This window comes from Pleurodeles waltl, chromosome 10 (assembly GCF_031143425.1).
Source record: "Pleurodeles waltl isolate 20211129_DDA chromosome 10, aPleWal1.hap1.20221129, whole genome shotgun sequence".
In the NCBI taxonomy this organism is placed as follows: domain Eukaryota; kingdom Metazoa; phylum Chordata; class Amphibia; order Caudata; family Salamandridae; genus Pleurodeles; species Pleurodeles waltl.
The window spans coordinates 27,848,782-27,864,126 of record NC_090449.1 but is presented as its reverse complement, the minus strand read 5'-3'; the positions used below and the strand labels follow the sequence as shown (position 1 = coordinate 27,864,126).

The window sequence follows — 15,345 nt, the reverse complement described above, 5'->3', positions numbered from 1 at the left end:
GGAAAGCGTCACTGGAGCAGGGTTCTTTAGAAGGCAGGAGACAGGCCGGTAGGACTGGGGCCAAAGCAGTTGGTGTCCTCTGTTCTTCCTCTGTAGGGGTTTTTCAGCTCAGCAGTCCTCTTCTTCTTGTTAGTTGCAGGAATCTAAAGTTTTAGGTTCAGGGAAGCCCTTAAATACTAAATTTAAGGGCGTGTTTAGGTCTGGGGGGTTAGTAGCCAATGGCTACTAGCCCTGAGGGTGAGTACACCCTCTTTGTGCCTTCTCCCAAGGGGAGGGGGTCACATCCCTAATCCTATTGGGGGAATCCTCCATCTGCAAGATGGAGGATTTCTAAAAGTTAGAGTCACTTCAGCTCAGGACACCTTAGGGGCTGTCCTGACTGGCCAGTGACTCCTCCTTGTTATTCTCATTATTTTCTCCGGCCTTGCCGCCAAAAGTGGGGGCCGTGGCCGGAGGGGGCGGGCAACTCCACTAGCTGGAGTGTCCTGCTGTGCTGGCACAAAGGGGTGAGCCTTTGAGGCTCACTGCCAGGTGTGACAGCTCCTGCTTGGGGGAGGTGTTAGCATCTCCACCCAGTGCAGGCTTTGTTACTGGCCTCAGAGTGACAAAGGCACTCTCCCCGTGGGGCCAGCAACATGTCTCGAGTGTGGCAGGCTGCTAGAACCAGTCAGCCTACACAGGTAGTTGGTTAAGGTTTCAGGGGGCACCTCTAAGGTGCCCTCTGGGGTGTAGTTTACAATAAAATGTACACTGGCAGTGTGCATTTATTGTGCTGAGAAGTTGGATATCAAACTTCCCAGTTTTCAGTGTAGCCATTATGGTGCTGTGGAGTTCGTGTTTGACCGACTCCCAGACCATATACTCTTATGGCTACCCTGCACTTACAATGTCTAAGGTTTTGCTTAGACACTGTAGGGGCACAGTGCTCATGCACTGGTGCCCTCACCTATGGTATAGTGCACCCTGCCTTAGGGCTGTAAGGCCTGCTAGAGGGGTGACTTATCTATACTGCATAGGCAGTGTGAGGTTGGCATGGCACCCTGAGGGGAGTGCCATGTCGACTTACTCGTTTTGTTCTCACCAGCACACACAAGCTGGCAAGCAGTGTGTCTGTGCTGAGTGAGGGGTCCCCAGGGTGGCATAAGCTATGCTGCAGCCCTTAGAGACCTTCCCTGGCATCAGGGCCCTTGGTACCAGGGGTACCAGTTACAAGGGACTTACCTGGATGCCAGGGTGTGCCAATTGTGTAAAACAAAAGTACAGGTTAGGGAAAGAACACTGGTGCTGGGGCCTGGTTAGCAGGCCTCAGCACACTTTCAATTCAAAACATAGCATCAGCAAAGGCAAAAAGTCAGGGGGTAACCATGCCAAGGAGGCATTTCCTTACAGGCCTGCTAGAGGGGTGACTTACCCCAAAGGACCACCCTGCCTGGATGGACTTAGAAGAAAGGCTACTCCAAGATGAGAGCGCATACCTCACTGACTCACCCGAGGGAGGTGATAGCTACAAGGTAGGCCAACTTCCAGAAAGTGAGGCTGCCAAGAGTGAAGGGGCTCAAAAGGAGGGCCACAAGCCTAGTTAGCACACTTTAGATTCCACACCAAAGCATGGGGCCACCCGGGTTGGGATTACCCGCTTAAAGTCTTCCCACTGGTACTCTAAATAGCAAAGTGTGCTGACTATTGGGTAAGCAGCCACAGCAACCATATGTAAGTGAATGGAGATGTAGGCAAGGCCTGACTGCTGAAGGCAAAGTAGGTAATAGACAATGCCTTGCAGACAAGGTATTGTACTGACTGCTAGAAGATTGCTAGGTTTTGGATGACAATATTGCACAAAGTGCTTCTATTTTGCCACATTGCAGGCCCTGGTATTAGGTCTACATACTTAACGAAAAATGAATATGCATTCCTTTGACAGGTTATGCTAACCAAACTAAGACCTCACTCAGGAGCCACATCGCAAGATTAAGTTGCGGAGGACTGGAGTGTTGAAGGGTACTGTGATTTTGTGTTAGAAATGATGGGGTATGGCCTGTGGGGAAACTTCTCATGAGAAACTAGAAAACGTTCCAGCTGCAGGGAGCACCAAGACAGGCACACCCAGGTTGGGGCTGAACAAAATATATATATATATATATGGGTAAATGCCTCCCTCTGCTTGCAAACTAAGAACAGGATGAGCAGGAGAGGCAGAAAAGCCTACACAAATACCCCTGACCAGCTCATCAATAGGGTGTTGCCCATGCACCGTGGATGTAGTAACCTAGTGACAATGTTTGGGCATTTTTGGCAATAGCAAACAGGTCTATGTGAGGGAATCCCTACCGTTGGAAACCTAGAGTAAGGTCTGGGGGTGGAGTTCCCAAATCTGAGAGAGAAACCTTAAACTTTGTCAACTTGGGATGTGATTACTTTGGCTTTCACAGGCCCTTTGAAGGCTTGTGCATGCCTTTCAACATGGGCAAACAATGAAGGGACCTCTGTGTAATGGAGAGGGTTTCCAGAGGGAAATCTTCAGGCTAAACGTTCATTTTAACTTTATGGAAAGCAGCCGCCCTGTGTCGAACCTAGCAGTAAGAGATAATATCAGGGGGGAGGGGGCTAGGGCTCTGTGGAGTACAAGTCCGGGTCAGTGTCTGCTGGGGGATCTGCCGGATATTCATTCCAAGGGTCAGGAGCCCTGGGTGACAGAGTGGACCACAGCAGGAAGCTGGACTGCTCCTATCCCCGGAATATGGAGATCCCTTTTGGGAATGTGTGAGGGTCCCCCAGGCAGCAAGGGGGAGGTAGAAATAGATGGGATGGAGAGGAAGGTAGGAAGAGAAGGGGGAGGAAGGAAGAGAAATTGGTGAAAGAGAAGGAGGAGCAGGCCTCGAAGGGCTATGCAGCAGTAGAGTGGTGCCTCTCTCCTGACGCCTAGGCTTCTTAGGCCTCTGATCCAATGGAGGGCCTCCTCGAAAATGTCTCCAATTGTGGTGATCCTTGGACAGAGGAGCAGGCTAATCTAGGATCCTGCCCATGTTCAGCTGGATGTGGAGCCTCTGTTGGCCAGTGTCTAAATGCTCCTGTAGTTTCCACAGGATGTCTTGGTCGAACTCCTTTGAACATGGCTTGGATGGAGCCGAAGGTAGATGTCCAAAAAGCATCAAAGGGTATTTCGGCTCTGAAGCCTTCAGTGTTGAGTGCAGGCGAGCATACGCCTTTGGATCCAGTGCCAAAGTGGCAGACTTTGAGGGAGGTCTTCCCTGTAAACATCTGGCATCTCAATGGATGACTGCCTATCTGCACATGTGCCCAACACCTTCTTCCTTCAGTACCATAGCATCTTCTTACATCTAATGGTGATACAGGATTCACAAGGCTGCTCTGTTGTGCTCAGGGGTGAGGTAAAGGTTGCAGGTGCCTTGGTGATCAGTCCAGGGATACTTGGCGTTGCACTGTGGGCAAAAACGGATGGGTGTTTGATCTGTTGCCCTTGTACACCTGCTCACATCCTGATTGGCTGCACTTGAAAAGACTCCAATTTGGATTTTGCAAATTTTCTGTGGAACACGGAACCACAAAGATTGTTCTCCAATTGTCTGTGTCAAAGTTAGCAACTGTTAGGTCCACAAAAAGCACTGAGAACCTGTCAATTTTGGATCTGTTACAGAACATGCCTGAACTTGGGGGTGGAGGGAACAATCTAAGGGTGGAGTCAGTGCTCACACAAAATGTTCTAAGATTCATATAGATCAACTATTTCCCTTTTAACTTCCTTTTAAAATTCAACCTCCCCATCACTGGTCATTTCATAAAACGGATGCAAAGGGTGAAGCCATACTAACTGCAAAGACAAAGAATATCAGTAAATAACTCTTCATTAAATTATAGCATATGAGAACAGGTATACTCACCAGCAATGAGTATGTACATACTAAGATGGGTGCGTTTCATTTATAATTCCATCTCTTCAGGAACATGTTTCCCACTTTAGTGCAATGCTGAACAGAGCTTCAATTTCAGACATTTTTAAGGCAGTTACATGGAGATCGAATCACACCTCTAGTCTGCATTACTGTCTAAACACAGCTGAGTCAGGACTTATTTGGTTCCTTTATCACAGCCAATTAGCCATTAACTGAGTGTAAGGAAATGCCTCCTTAGCATGGTTACCCCCTAACTTTTAGCCTTTGATGATGCGAAGTATGATTTGAAAGTGTGCTGGGAGCCTGCTAACAAGGCCCCAGCGTTCTTTCCCTAAACTGTACCTTTGTCTCCACAATCGGCACAACCCTGGCACCCAGGTAAGTCCCTTGTAACTGGTACCCCTGGTACCAAGGGCCCTGATACCAGGGAAGGTCTCTAAGGGCTGCAGCATGTCTTATGCCACCCTGGGGACCCCTCACTCAGAACATGCACACTGCTTCACAGCTTGTGTGTGCTGGTGGGGAGAAAATGACTAAGTCGACATGGCACTCCCCTCAGAGTGCCATGCCAACCTCACACTGCCTGTGGCATAGGTAAGTCACCCCTCTAGCAGGCCTTACAGCCCTAAGGCACGGTGCACTATACCTCAGGTGAGGGCATATGCGCATGAGCACTATGCCCCTACAGTGTCTAAGCAAAACCTTAGAAATTGTAAGTGCAGGGTAGCCTTAAGAGTATATGGTCTGGGAGTTTGTCAAACACAAACTCCACAGTTCCATAATGGCTACACTGAAAACTGGGAAGTTTGGTATCAAACTTCTCAGCACAATAAATGCACACTGATGCCAGTGAGCAATTTATTGTAACATACACCCAGAGGGCATCTTAGAGATGCCCCTGAATACCTACCCGACTTCTAGTGTAGGCTGTCCAGTTTGTCAGCCTGCCACACACCAGACATGTTGCTGGCCACATGGGGAGAGTGCCTTTGTCACTCTGTGGCCAGGAACAAAGCCTGTACTGGGTGGAGGTGCTTCTAAGCTCACCCTGCAGGAACTAACACCTGGAGGTGAGCCTCAAAGGCTCACCCCTTTTGTTACAGTGCCCCAGGGTATCCCAGCTAGTGGAGATGCCCGCCCCTCCGGCCACTGCCCCCTCTTTTGGTGGCAAGGCTGGAGGAGATGAGAAAAACATGCAGGAGTCACCCACCAGTCAGGACAGCCCCTAAGGTGTCCTGAGCCGAGGTGACCCCTGCATCTTGAGTTTGGAAGATTCCCCCAATAGGATTAGGGATGTGCCCCCCTCCCCACAGGGAGGAGGAACAAAGAGGGTGTAGCCACCCTCAAGGACCGTAGCCATTGGCTACTGCCCTCCCAGACCTAAACACCCCTAAATTCAGTATTTAGGAGCTCCCCAGATCCCAGGAAATCAGATTCCTGCAACATGAAGAAAGGACTGCTGACCTACAAGCCTGCAGAGAAGGAGAAAGACAACAACTGATTTGGCCCCAGCCCTACCGGCCTGTCTCCAACTTTGAAAACCTGCTCCAGCGACGAATCCAACAGGGACCAGCAACCTCTGAAGCCTCAGAGGACTGCCCTGGACTACAGGACCAAGAAACTCCAGTGAACAGCGGCCCTGTTCAAAACCAGCTACTTCTTTGCAACAAAGAAGCAACTTCCAAAGACTTCACGGCTCGACCTGCAGAAAACCAACACCTCAGGGAGGACTTCCCGGCGACTGCGAGCCCGTGAGTAACCAGAGACGACCCCCCTGAGCCCCCACAGCGACACCTGCAGAGAGAATCCAGAGGCTCCCCCTGACCGCAACTGCCTGTAACAAGGGACCAGACGCCAGGAACCAACACTGCACCCGCAGCCCCCAGGACCTGAAGGAACCGAACTTCGAAACAGGACTGACCCCCCAAAACCCTCTGCCTTGCCCAGGTGGTGGCTGTCCCGAGAAGCCCCTCCCCCGTGCCTGCCTGCACCGCTAGAGTGACCCCCCAGGTCCCTCCATAGAAACCTATACAAAACCAGATGCCTGGTTTGCACATTGCACCCGGCCGTCCCTGTGCCACTGATGGTGCGTTTTGTGTGCCTACTTGTCCCCCCCCCCTCCCCCCCAGTGCGCTACAAACCCCCCCTGGTCTGCCCCCAGAGGTCGCAGGTACTTATCTGCTGGCAGACTGGAACCGGAGCACCCCTGTTCTACAAAGGCGCCTATGTGTTTTGGGCACCTCTTTGACCTCTGCACCTGACCGGCCCTGAGCTGCTGGTGTGGTAACTTTGGGGTTGCCTTGAACCCCCCAACGGTGAGCTGCCTATGCCCCAGGACTGAGATTTGTAAGTGTTTTACTTACCTCCTAATCTAACCTTTACTTACCTTCCCCAGGAACTGTTGATTTTTGCACTGTCACCTTGAAAATAGCTTATTGCTATTTTTTTTTTACAAAGACTGTACATTATATTGTTTTCAGTCAAAGTTTCTAAAGTATCTAAGTGAAGTACCTTACATTTGAAGTATTAACTGTAAATCCTGAACCTGTGGTTCTTAAAATAAACTAAAAAAAAATATTTTTCAGTATAAAAACCTATTGGCCTGGAGTAAGTCTATGAGTGTGTGTTCCTCATTTATTGCCTGTGTGTGTACAACGAATGCTTAACACTACCCTCTGATAAGCCTACTGCTCGACCACACTACCACAAAATAGAGCATTGGTATTGTAGGAAGTTGGCTCTGTATGTGCTATTTCAAAGTAAGGAATAGCATGCACAGAGTCCAAGGGTTCCCCTTAGAGGTAAAATAGTGGTAAAAATAGATAATACTAATGCTCTATTTTGTGGTAGTGTGGTCGAGCAGTAGGCATATCCAAGGAGTAGTGTTAAGCATTTGTTGTACATACACATAGACAATAAATGAGGTACACACACTCAGAGACAAATCCAGCCAATAGGTTTTGTTATAGAAAAATATATTTTGTTAGTTTATTTTAAGAACCACAGGTTCAAATTTAACATGTAATATCTTGTTTGAAAGGTATTGCAGGTAAGTACATTAGGAACTTTGAATCATTTCAATTGCATGTATACTTTTCAAGTTATTGACAAATAGCTATTTCAAAAGTGGACACTTAGTTCAATTTTCACAGTTCCTGGGGGAGGAAAGTTTTTGTTAGTTTTACCAGGTAAGTAAGACACTTACAGGGTTCAGTTCTTGGTCCAAGGTAGCCCACCATTGGGGGTTCAGAGCAACCCCAAAGTTACCACACCAGCAGCTCAGGGCCGGTCAGGTGCAGAGTTCAAAGTGGTGCCCAAAACGCATAGGCTTCAATGGAGAGAAGGGGGTGCCCCGGTTCCGGTCGGCTTGCAGGTAAGTACCCGCGTCTTCGGAGGGCAGACCAGGGGGGTTTTGTAGGGCACCGGGGGGGACACAAGCCCACACAGAAATTTCACCCTCAGCGGCGCGGGGGCGGCCGGGTGCAGTGTTAGAACAAGCGTCGGGTTCGCAATGGAAGTCAATGAGAGATCAAGGGATCTCTTCAGCGCTGCAGGCAGGCAAGGGGGGGCTTCCTCGGGGAAACCTCCACTTGGGCAAGGGAGAGGGACTCCTGGGGGTCACTTCTGCAGTGAAAGTCCGGTCCTTCAGGTCCTGGGGGCTGCGGGTGCAGGGTCTTTTCCAGGCGTCGGGACTTAGGTTTCAGAGAGTCGCGGTCAGGGGAAGCCTCGGGATTCCCTCTGCAGGCGGCGCTGTGGAGGCTCAGGGGGGACAGGTTTTGGTACTCACAGTCGTAGAGTAGTCCGGGGGTCCTCCCGGAGGTGTTGGTTCTCCACCAGCCGAGTCGGGGTCGCCGGGTGCAGTGTTGCAAGTCTCACGCTTCTTGCGGGGAGTTGCAGGGTTCTTTAAAGCTGCTTCTTGAAACAAAGTTGCAGTCTTTTTGGAGCAGGTCCGCTGTCCTCGGGAGTTTCCTGTCGTCGTCGAAGCAGGGCAGTCCTCAGAGGATGCAGAGGTCGCTGGTCCCTTTGGAAGGCGTCGCTGGAGCAGAGTTCTTTGGAAGGCAGGAGACAGGCCGGTGAGTTTCTGGAGCCAAGGCAGTTGTTGTCTTCTGGTCTTCCTCTGCAGGGGGGTTTTCAGCTAGGCAGTCCTTCTTGTTGTTGCAGGAATCTAATTTTCTAGGGTTCAGGGTAGCCCTTAAATACTAAATTTAAGGGCGTGTTTAGGTCTGGGGGGTTAGTAGCCAATGGCTACTAGCCCTGAGGGTGGGTACACCCTCTTTGTGCCTCCTCCCAAGGGGAGGGGGTCACAATCCTAACCCTATTGGAGGAATCCTCCATCTGCAAGATGGAGGATTTCTAAAAGTTAGAGTCACCTCAGCTCAGGACACCTTAGGGGCTGTCCTGACTGGCCAGTGACTCCTCCTTGTTGCTTTCTTTGTTCCCTCCAGCCTTGCCGCCAAAAGTGGGGGCCGTGGCCGGAGGGGGCGGGCAACTCCACTAAGCTGGAGTGCCCTGCTGGGCTGTGACAAAGGGGTGAGCCTTTGAGGCTCACCGCCAGGTGTTACAGCTCCTGCCTGGGGGAGGTGTTAGCATCTCCACCCAGTGCAGGCTTTGTTACTGGCCTCAGAGTGACAAAGGCACTCTCCCCATGGGGCCAGCAACATGTCTCTAGTGTGGCAGGCTGCTGGAACTAGTCAGCCTACACAGACAGTCGGTTAAGTTTCAGGGGGCACCTCTAAGGTGCCCTCTGGGGTGTATTTTGCAATAAAATGTACACTGGCATCAGTGTGCATTTATTGTGCTGAGAAGTTTGATACCAAACTTCCCAGTTTTCAGTGTAGCCATTATGGTGCTGTGGAGTTCGTGTTTGACAGACTCCCAGACCATATACTCTTATGGCTACCCTGCACTTACAATGTCTAAGGTTTTGTTTAGACACTGTAGGGGTACCATGCTCATGCACTGGTACCCTCACCTATGGTATAGTGCACCCTGCCTTAGGGCTGTAAGGCCTGCTAGAGGGGTGACTGACCTATACTTGCATAGGCAGTGAGAGGCTGGCATGGCACCCTGAGGGGAGTGCCATGTCGACTTACTCGTTTTGTTCTCACTAGCACACACAAGCTGGCAAGCAGTGTGTCTGTGCTGAGTGAGAGGTCTCCAGGGTGGCATAAGACATGCTGCAGCCCTTAGAGACCTTCCTTGGCATCAGGGCCCTTGGTACTAGAAGTACCAGTTACAAGGGACTTATCTGGATGCCAGGGTCTGCCAATTGTGGATACAAAAGTACAGGTTAGGGAAAGAACACTGGTGCTGGGGCCTGGTTAGCAGGCCTCAGCACACTTTCAATTGTAAACATAGCATCAGCAAAGGCAAAAAGTCAGGGGGCAACCATGCCAAGGAGGCATTTCCTTACAGGTATTATCTAATTTTGCCACTATCTTACCTCTAAGGGGAACCCTTGGACTCTGTGCACACTATTTCTTACTTTGAAATAGTATATACCGAGCCAACTTCCTACACTGAGACTGTTAATGGGGTATGGACTTACTACTTTAATTGAAAATTCAGGAAAAAGAATACGTTACCTGTAGTGGGAATCTTCTTATATGCTAAAAAACCTGCACTCCTGCTAGCTGTGTTAACATGTCATTAGAAAGAATTCAGGTTCCTTCTGTATACCTAAAGTTCAATGTAGTCCCAAATAACAGTTATGAGACATGATTGTATCCTTTCAGTGGGGCCAACTACACAGCAAGCACTAGTTGAACCGCTTACAATATAAAGAACCCCGAATTATTATTCTCATCTCTCAAAATCAGTGTAAGGAAATGCCTCCTTGGCATGGTTGCCCCTGACTTTTTGCCTTTGCTGATGCTATGTTTACAATTGAAAGTGTGCTGAGGCCTGCTAACCAGGCCCCAGCACCAGTGTTCTTTCCCTAACCTGTACTTTTGTATCCACAATTGGCAGACCCTGGCATCCAGATAAGTCCCTTGTAACTGGTACTTCTAGTACCAAGGGCCCTGATGCCAAGGAAGGTCTCTAAGGGCTGCAGCATGTCTTATGCCACCCTGGAGACCTCTCACTCAGCACAGACACCCTGCTTGCCAGCTTGTGTGTGCTGGTGAGGACAAAACGAGTAAGTCGACATGGCACTCCCCTCAGGGTGCCATGCCAGCCTCTCACTGCCTATGCAGTATAGGTAAGACACCCCTCTAGCAGGCCTTACAGCCCTAAGGCAGGGTGCACTATACCATAGGTGAGGGTACCAGTGCATGAGCATGGTACCCCTACAGTGTCTAAACAAAACCTTAGACATTGTAAGTGCAGGGTAGCCATAAGAGTATATGGTCTGGGAGTCTGTCAAACACGAACTCCACAGCACCATAATGGCTACACTGAAAACTGGGAAGTTTGGTATCAAACTTCTCAGCACAATAAATGCACACTGATGCCAGTGTACATTTTATTGTAAAATACACCACAGAGGGCACCTTAGAGGTGCCCCCTGAAACTTAACCGACTATCTGTGTAGGCTGACTAGTTCTAGCAGCCTGCCACAAACCGAGACATGTTGCTGGCCCCATGGGGAGAGTGCCTTTGTCACTCTGAGGCCAGTAACAAAGCCTGCACTGGGTGGAGATGCTAACACCTCCCCCAGGCAGGAGTTGTCACACCTGGCGGTGAGCCTCAAAGGCTCACCTCCTTTGTGCCAACCCAGCAGGACGCCCCAGCTAGTGGAGTTGCCCGCCCCCTCCGGCCAGGCCCCACTTTTGGCGGCAAGGCCGGAGAAAATAATGAGAATAACAAGGAGGAGTCACTGGCCAGTCAGGACAGCCCCTAAGGTGTCCTGAGCTGAGGTGACTCTAACTTTTAGAAATCCTCCATCTTGCAGATGGAGGATTCCCCCAATAGGGTTAGGATTGTGTCCCCCTCCCTTTGGGAGGAGGCACAAAGAGGGTGTACCCACCCTCAGGGCTAGTAGCCATTGGCTACTAACCCCCCACACCTAAACACGCCCTTAAATTTAGTATTTAAGGGCTACCCTGAACCCTAGAAAATTAGATTCCTGTAACTACAAGAAGAAGGACTGCCTAGCTGAAAAACCCCTGCAGAGGAAGACCAGAAGACGACAACTGCCTTGGCTCCAGAAACTCACCGGCCTGTCTCCTGCCTTCCAAAGATCCTGCTCCAGCGACGCCTTCCAAAGGGACCAGCGACCTCGACATCCTCTGAGGACTGCCCCTGCTTCGAAAAGACAAGAAACTCCCGAGGACAGCGGACCTGCTCCAAGAAAGGCTGCAACTTTGTTTCCAGCAGCCTTGAAAGAACCCTGCAAGCTCCCCGCAAGAAGCGTGAGACTTGCAACACTGCACCCGGCGACCCCGACTCGGCTGGTGGAGATCCAACACCTCAGGAGGGACCCCAGGACTACTCTGATACTGTGAGTACCAAAACCTGTCCCCCCTGAGCCCCCACAGCGCCGCCTGCAGAGGGAATCCCGAGGCTTCCCCTGACCGCGACTCTTTGAACCTAAAGTCCCGACGCCTGGGAGAGACCCTGCACCCGCAGCCCCCAGGACCTGAAGGACCGGACTTTCACTGGAGGAGTGACCCCCAGGAGTCCCTCTCCCTTGACCAAGTGGAGGTTTCCCCGAGGAACCCCCCCCTTGCCTGCCTGCAGCGCTGAAGAGATCCCGAGATCTCCCATTGACTTCCATTACAAACCCGACGCTTGTTTCTACACTGCACCCGGCCGCCCCCGCGCTGCTGAGGGTGAAATTTCTGTGTGGGCTTGTGTCCCCCCCGGTGCCCTACAAAACCCCCCTGGTCTGCCCTCCGAAGACGCGGGTACTTACCTGCAAGCAGACCGGAACCGGGGCACCCCCTTCTCTCCATTCTAGCCTATGTGTTTTGGGCACCACTTTGAACTCTGCACCTGACCGGCCCTGAGCTGCTGGTGTGGTGACTTTGGGGTTGCTCTGAACCCCCAACGGTGGGCTACCTTGGACCAAGAACTAAGCCCTGTAAGTGTCTTACTTACCTGGTTAACCTAACAAATACTTACCTCCCCTAGGAACTGTGAAAATTGCACTAAGTGTCCACTTTTAAAACAGCTATTTGTGAATAACTTGACAAGTATACATGCAATTTTGATGATTTGAAGTTCCTAAAGTACTTACCTGCAATACCTTTCGAATGAGATATTACATGTAGAATTTGAACCTGTGGTTCTTAAAATAAACTAAGAAAAGATATTTTTCTATATAAAAACCTATTGGCTGGATTTGTCTCTGAGTGTGTGTACCTCATTTATTGTCTATGTGTATGTACAACAAATGCTTAACACTACTCCTTGGATAAGCCTACTGCTCGACCACACTACCACAAAATAGAGCATTAGTATTATCTATTTTTACCACTATTTTACCTCTAAGGGGAACCCTTGGACTCTGTGCATGCTATTCCTTACTTTGAAATAGCACATACAGAGCCAACTTCCTACAATCAGTCACAATTTTCAGTTGAAAAGTGACAATGAAATCAACTGTATAACTAAGAGCTAAACGTAAAGCTAAGGAATCAGCTGCCACCTTAAAATGTATTTCCAGAACCTTAATACGTCCCCCAGCCATCAGAACTAGAAGTCACAGAAGGCGTCTCCCATTCTTTTTAGGGAACTGGGTGACACAGGCTCTTTTGCAATCTTACCCTCTTGGTGAACAGCTAAAGCTGCAGCTCCACAACCTACATTTTCATGTTGTTCTTTGGTTCTCTAAGATAGTAAGGCTACAGATCTCTTAAGGATTATCTGTGGTGTCTGCAAAGCACATTCTTTAGGCAGCTGGGCTGTGTGCAGTTCCTCCTGGATCTTGCAAAAGCATAAACTGTATCACACAGTAGCAATGTTACAGCCTTCAATCCAGACCTGGGCCCAGTCCACAAGTCTAGTGCAATCCACCAGTGATCCAGTTCCTACTAGCACAAATGCTCTGTACTTGTGCAGAGAACAATGGACGGCCAAACAGTTACAACTTACTGGCTCACTGCGTGTAAATATATACATCCAGCATGTAGCAAAGAAGGCAAGCCAGAGCTAACCAAAGCGGTGCAGTGTTCAATGCTCCAACCCCATTAACAGCTTTCAAAGTTTCCTGTGCAGATCAGACAACTTTGTGGATCTCATATCAGAGTACCATAATGCCTCAGTAACAAGCAAAACAGATCAAGATAGAGTTGTTCCTTGAGCAGGGCAAAACCTACTTCAAGAAAGGGACTGGGCTGACCGCTCTAGTCCATCAGGAAAAATAAGTTTTGGAAGAGTGGTCTTAAGACAGAGTAGATGCAAGGTGGCATGTCCACCCTGGACAATGCCAGCCTGCGTCTCTCAATTGGTGCACACAAGTCCAAACAGAGGCCTACTAAGTGTAGGTAACACACAAACACAGATGATGGACAACTGACCTCAGTTATAGATTTTATGGACCTTTGCTTGGCGAGATCCAGTATGCCTTCCTCCTCCCCGTCATACCAGTTCCCCCACCCCCGCACATTTCATCCCTCTTCCCTTTTGTCCTTTTACATTAATCAGCCAGTACCAATGCATGTTTTTTCACCTCCCCAATGTTGTGACTCTGTTCTTAACCTGATGCTTTTTCCATAATGGGGACTATGTCAATTTACTGTTTGCTGTGGTCATTCTTCTCAGATTAAAAGCTTCTAACAGAAAATCTGGAAATTAAATATCAAAACGTATCTGTGCTAGGTGTGTGTGGTGTTTTTTCCTCCACCCACATGGATATCACAGCAAAGAAGGACATTTTTCAGTCAATACTGTTATAATACCTACTGGACTGCACTTTTCTTCGGTTAGCAGGATTTCCTTGCCAGTCTCTGGCAAGCACTCAATCGCGTCAAAGTAAAGCCACTGCATGATGGGCATGAACTTCCCTGAGCAGGCCTGCAATACAGTAAAACCTCTTACAGACCAGAACGACAACAGCAGCAGAGAAAATGAGTTGTAAGATAGCATGTAAGAAGTTTCACACAATGGTTCCACAATGACACGTACAATAAAACAAAAAAAATCTCAGTCAGGCTGAACACTTAAACAGATTAAAACCATGACCGTCTAAATGAAGCCCCACAACACACATTGGTTCATCAGACCTAGCACACTATGGCCCTCATTAGGACCCTGGCGGATGGCGGTATTTTGAAGTGTTGCCAACAGGTTGGCAGTACTCTTCCCCAAAATATGACATTGGCGGTTTGGCTCAAGCCAAACTGCCAATGTACCACTCCGCCCGCCAGTGCGGTAACAGCTGCCGGGTTGGTCAGGCGGCCGTCACTGTCCCACCCGCAGGATTATGACCCCGCCTACTGCCATGGTTTTCGTGGCATCATTACCGTCACGAAAACCATGGCGGTAGGCACTATCAGTGACAGGGAATTCTTTCCCTGTCACTGATAGGGGTCTCCCCTACCCTCTCCCCAGAGTCCTCCACCGTCCTCTCCCTCCAGACCCCCCCCCCCGACATACATGCACATTCACGCACCATCATACACACACATACCCACATTCACCCATGCATGCATACATCCATTCACACACACTAACATACACGCATTCACACAACACACACTCCACATGCCACGCAAACATACACCTGCCCCCACCCCTCCCCCTCAACACCCTCTCCCTTCCCCTGTTGGAGCACCCGACTTACCTTTTGTGAGGGGGTCCTCCGGCAGGAGACGGAACGGGGCGCTGCTGCTGGCAGCAGCACCACCTTACCACTGCCAGCTGCCATGACCGCAGCCAGAATTCTGCCATCCTTCCAGCGGAATTCCGGCTACGGTCATAACATGGCGGACAGTAGGTAGCAGAGGAGACGGTGTTTGGCGGCCATCACCGTGGCGGTAGGCAGTCAATACCACCAGTGTTATAATGAGGGCCTATGTTTTCTAACAATCAGCCCTATAACTTTTGTGCAGCATGCTTTCTAAACATTTAGTGGACAGATCGTCATACCGTGCAGTTTCTGAACAACCTCAGTCATAAAGTCAGGATACACACCTTCGATGCAGTCACACCCTGAACTGTCAAACCTTGTTAAAGTTGTCTGGCATAAGTCTTAAATTTAACTTTACCTTCATGGCCTCCTGAGCTGCCAAGCCCCCGATGAAAGCGTTGAGGGGTGCCAGATCACCAGTTGCCTGGAAGGTGAGCTCCTTTAGAAGGTCTTCCAAAAGTTGCTCCTGTTTCAACAACTTGGAGGCACTTTCATTGACTGCTTTGGAAAGTGCCAACACTTCGGCAGCATCAGCCTGCAAGCAAACAGGGAAAGTTAGATATAACGTCTGTGCAAGACACTCTTCCCTAATTTCTGGTACCTACAGTGACAGTGCTAAAGGAGTAATGGCCCAAAAAG

The 15,345-nt window shown here is 49.7% G+C and overlaps 1 protein-coding gene across 2 annotated transcripts in view; it reads right to left on the bottom strand.

Annotated features, from left to right (window-relative positions):
- The window catches only part of UBA1 (ubiquitin like modifier activating enzyme 1), a 293,145-nt gene that overhangs the window by 204,514 nt on the left and 73,286 nt on the right, over positions 1 to 15,345 (bottom strand). For both annotated transcript variants that reach the window (XM_069209518.1, XM_069209517.1), the window contains exons 11-12: positions 15,065 to 15,241; positions 13,761 to 13,871 (exon numbers count right to left, since the gene is read on the bottom strand). In XM_069209518.1, coding sequence (XP_069065619.1) covers positions 13,761 to 13,871; positions 15,065 to 15,241 — 288 coding nt within the window. The remainder of the gene's footprint in view (positions 1 to 13,760; positions 13,872 to 15,064; positions 15,242 to 15,345) is intronic.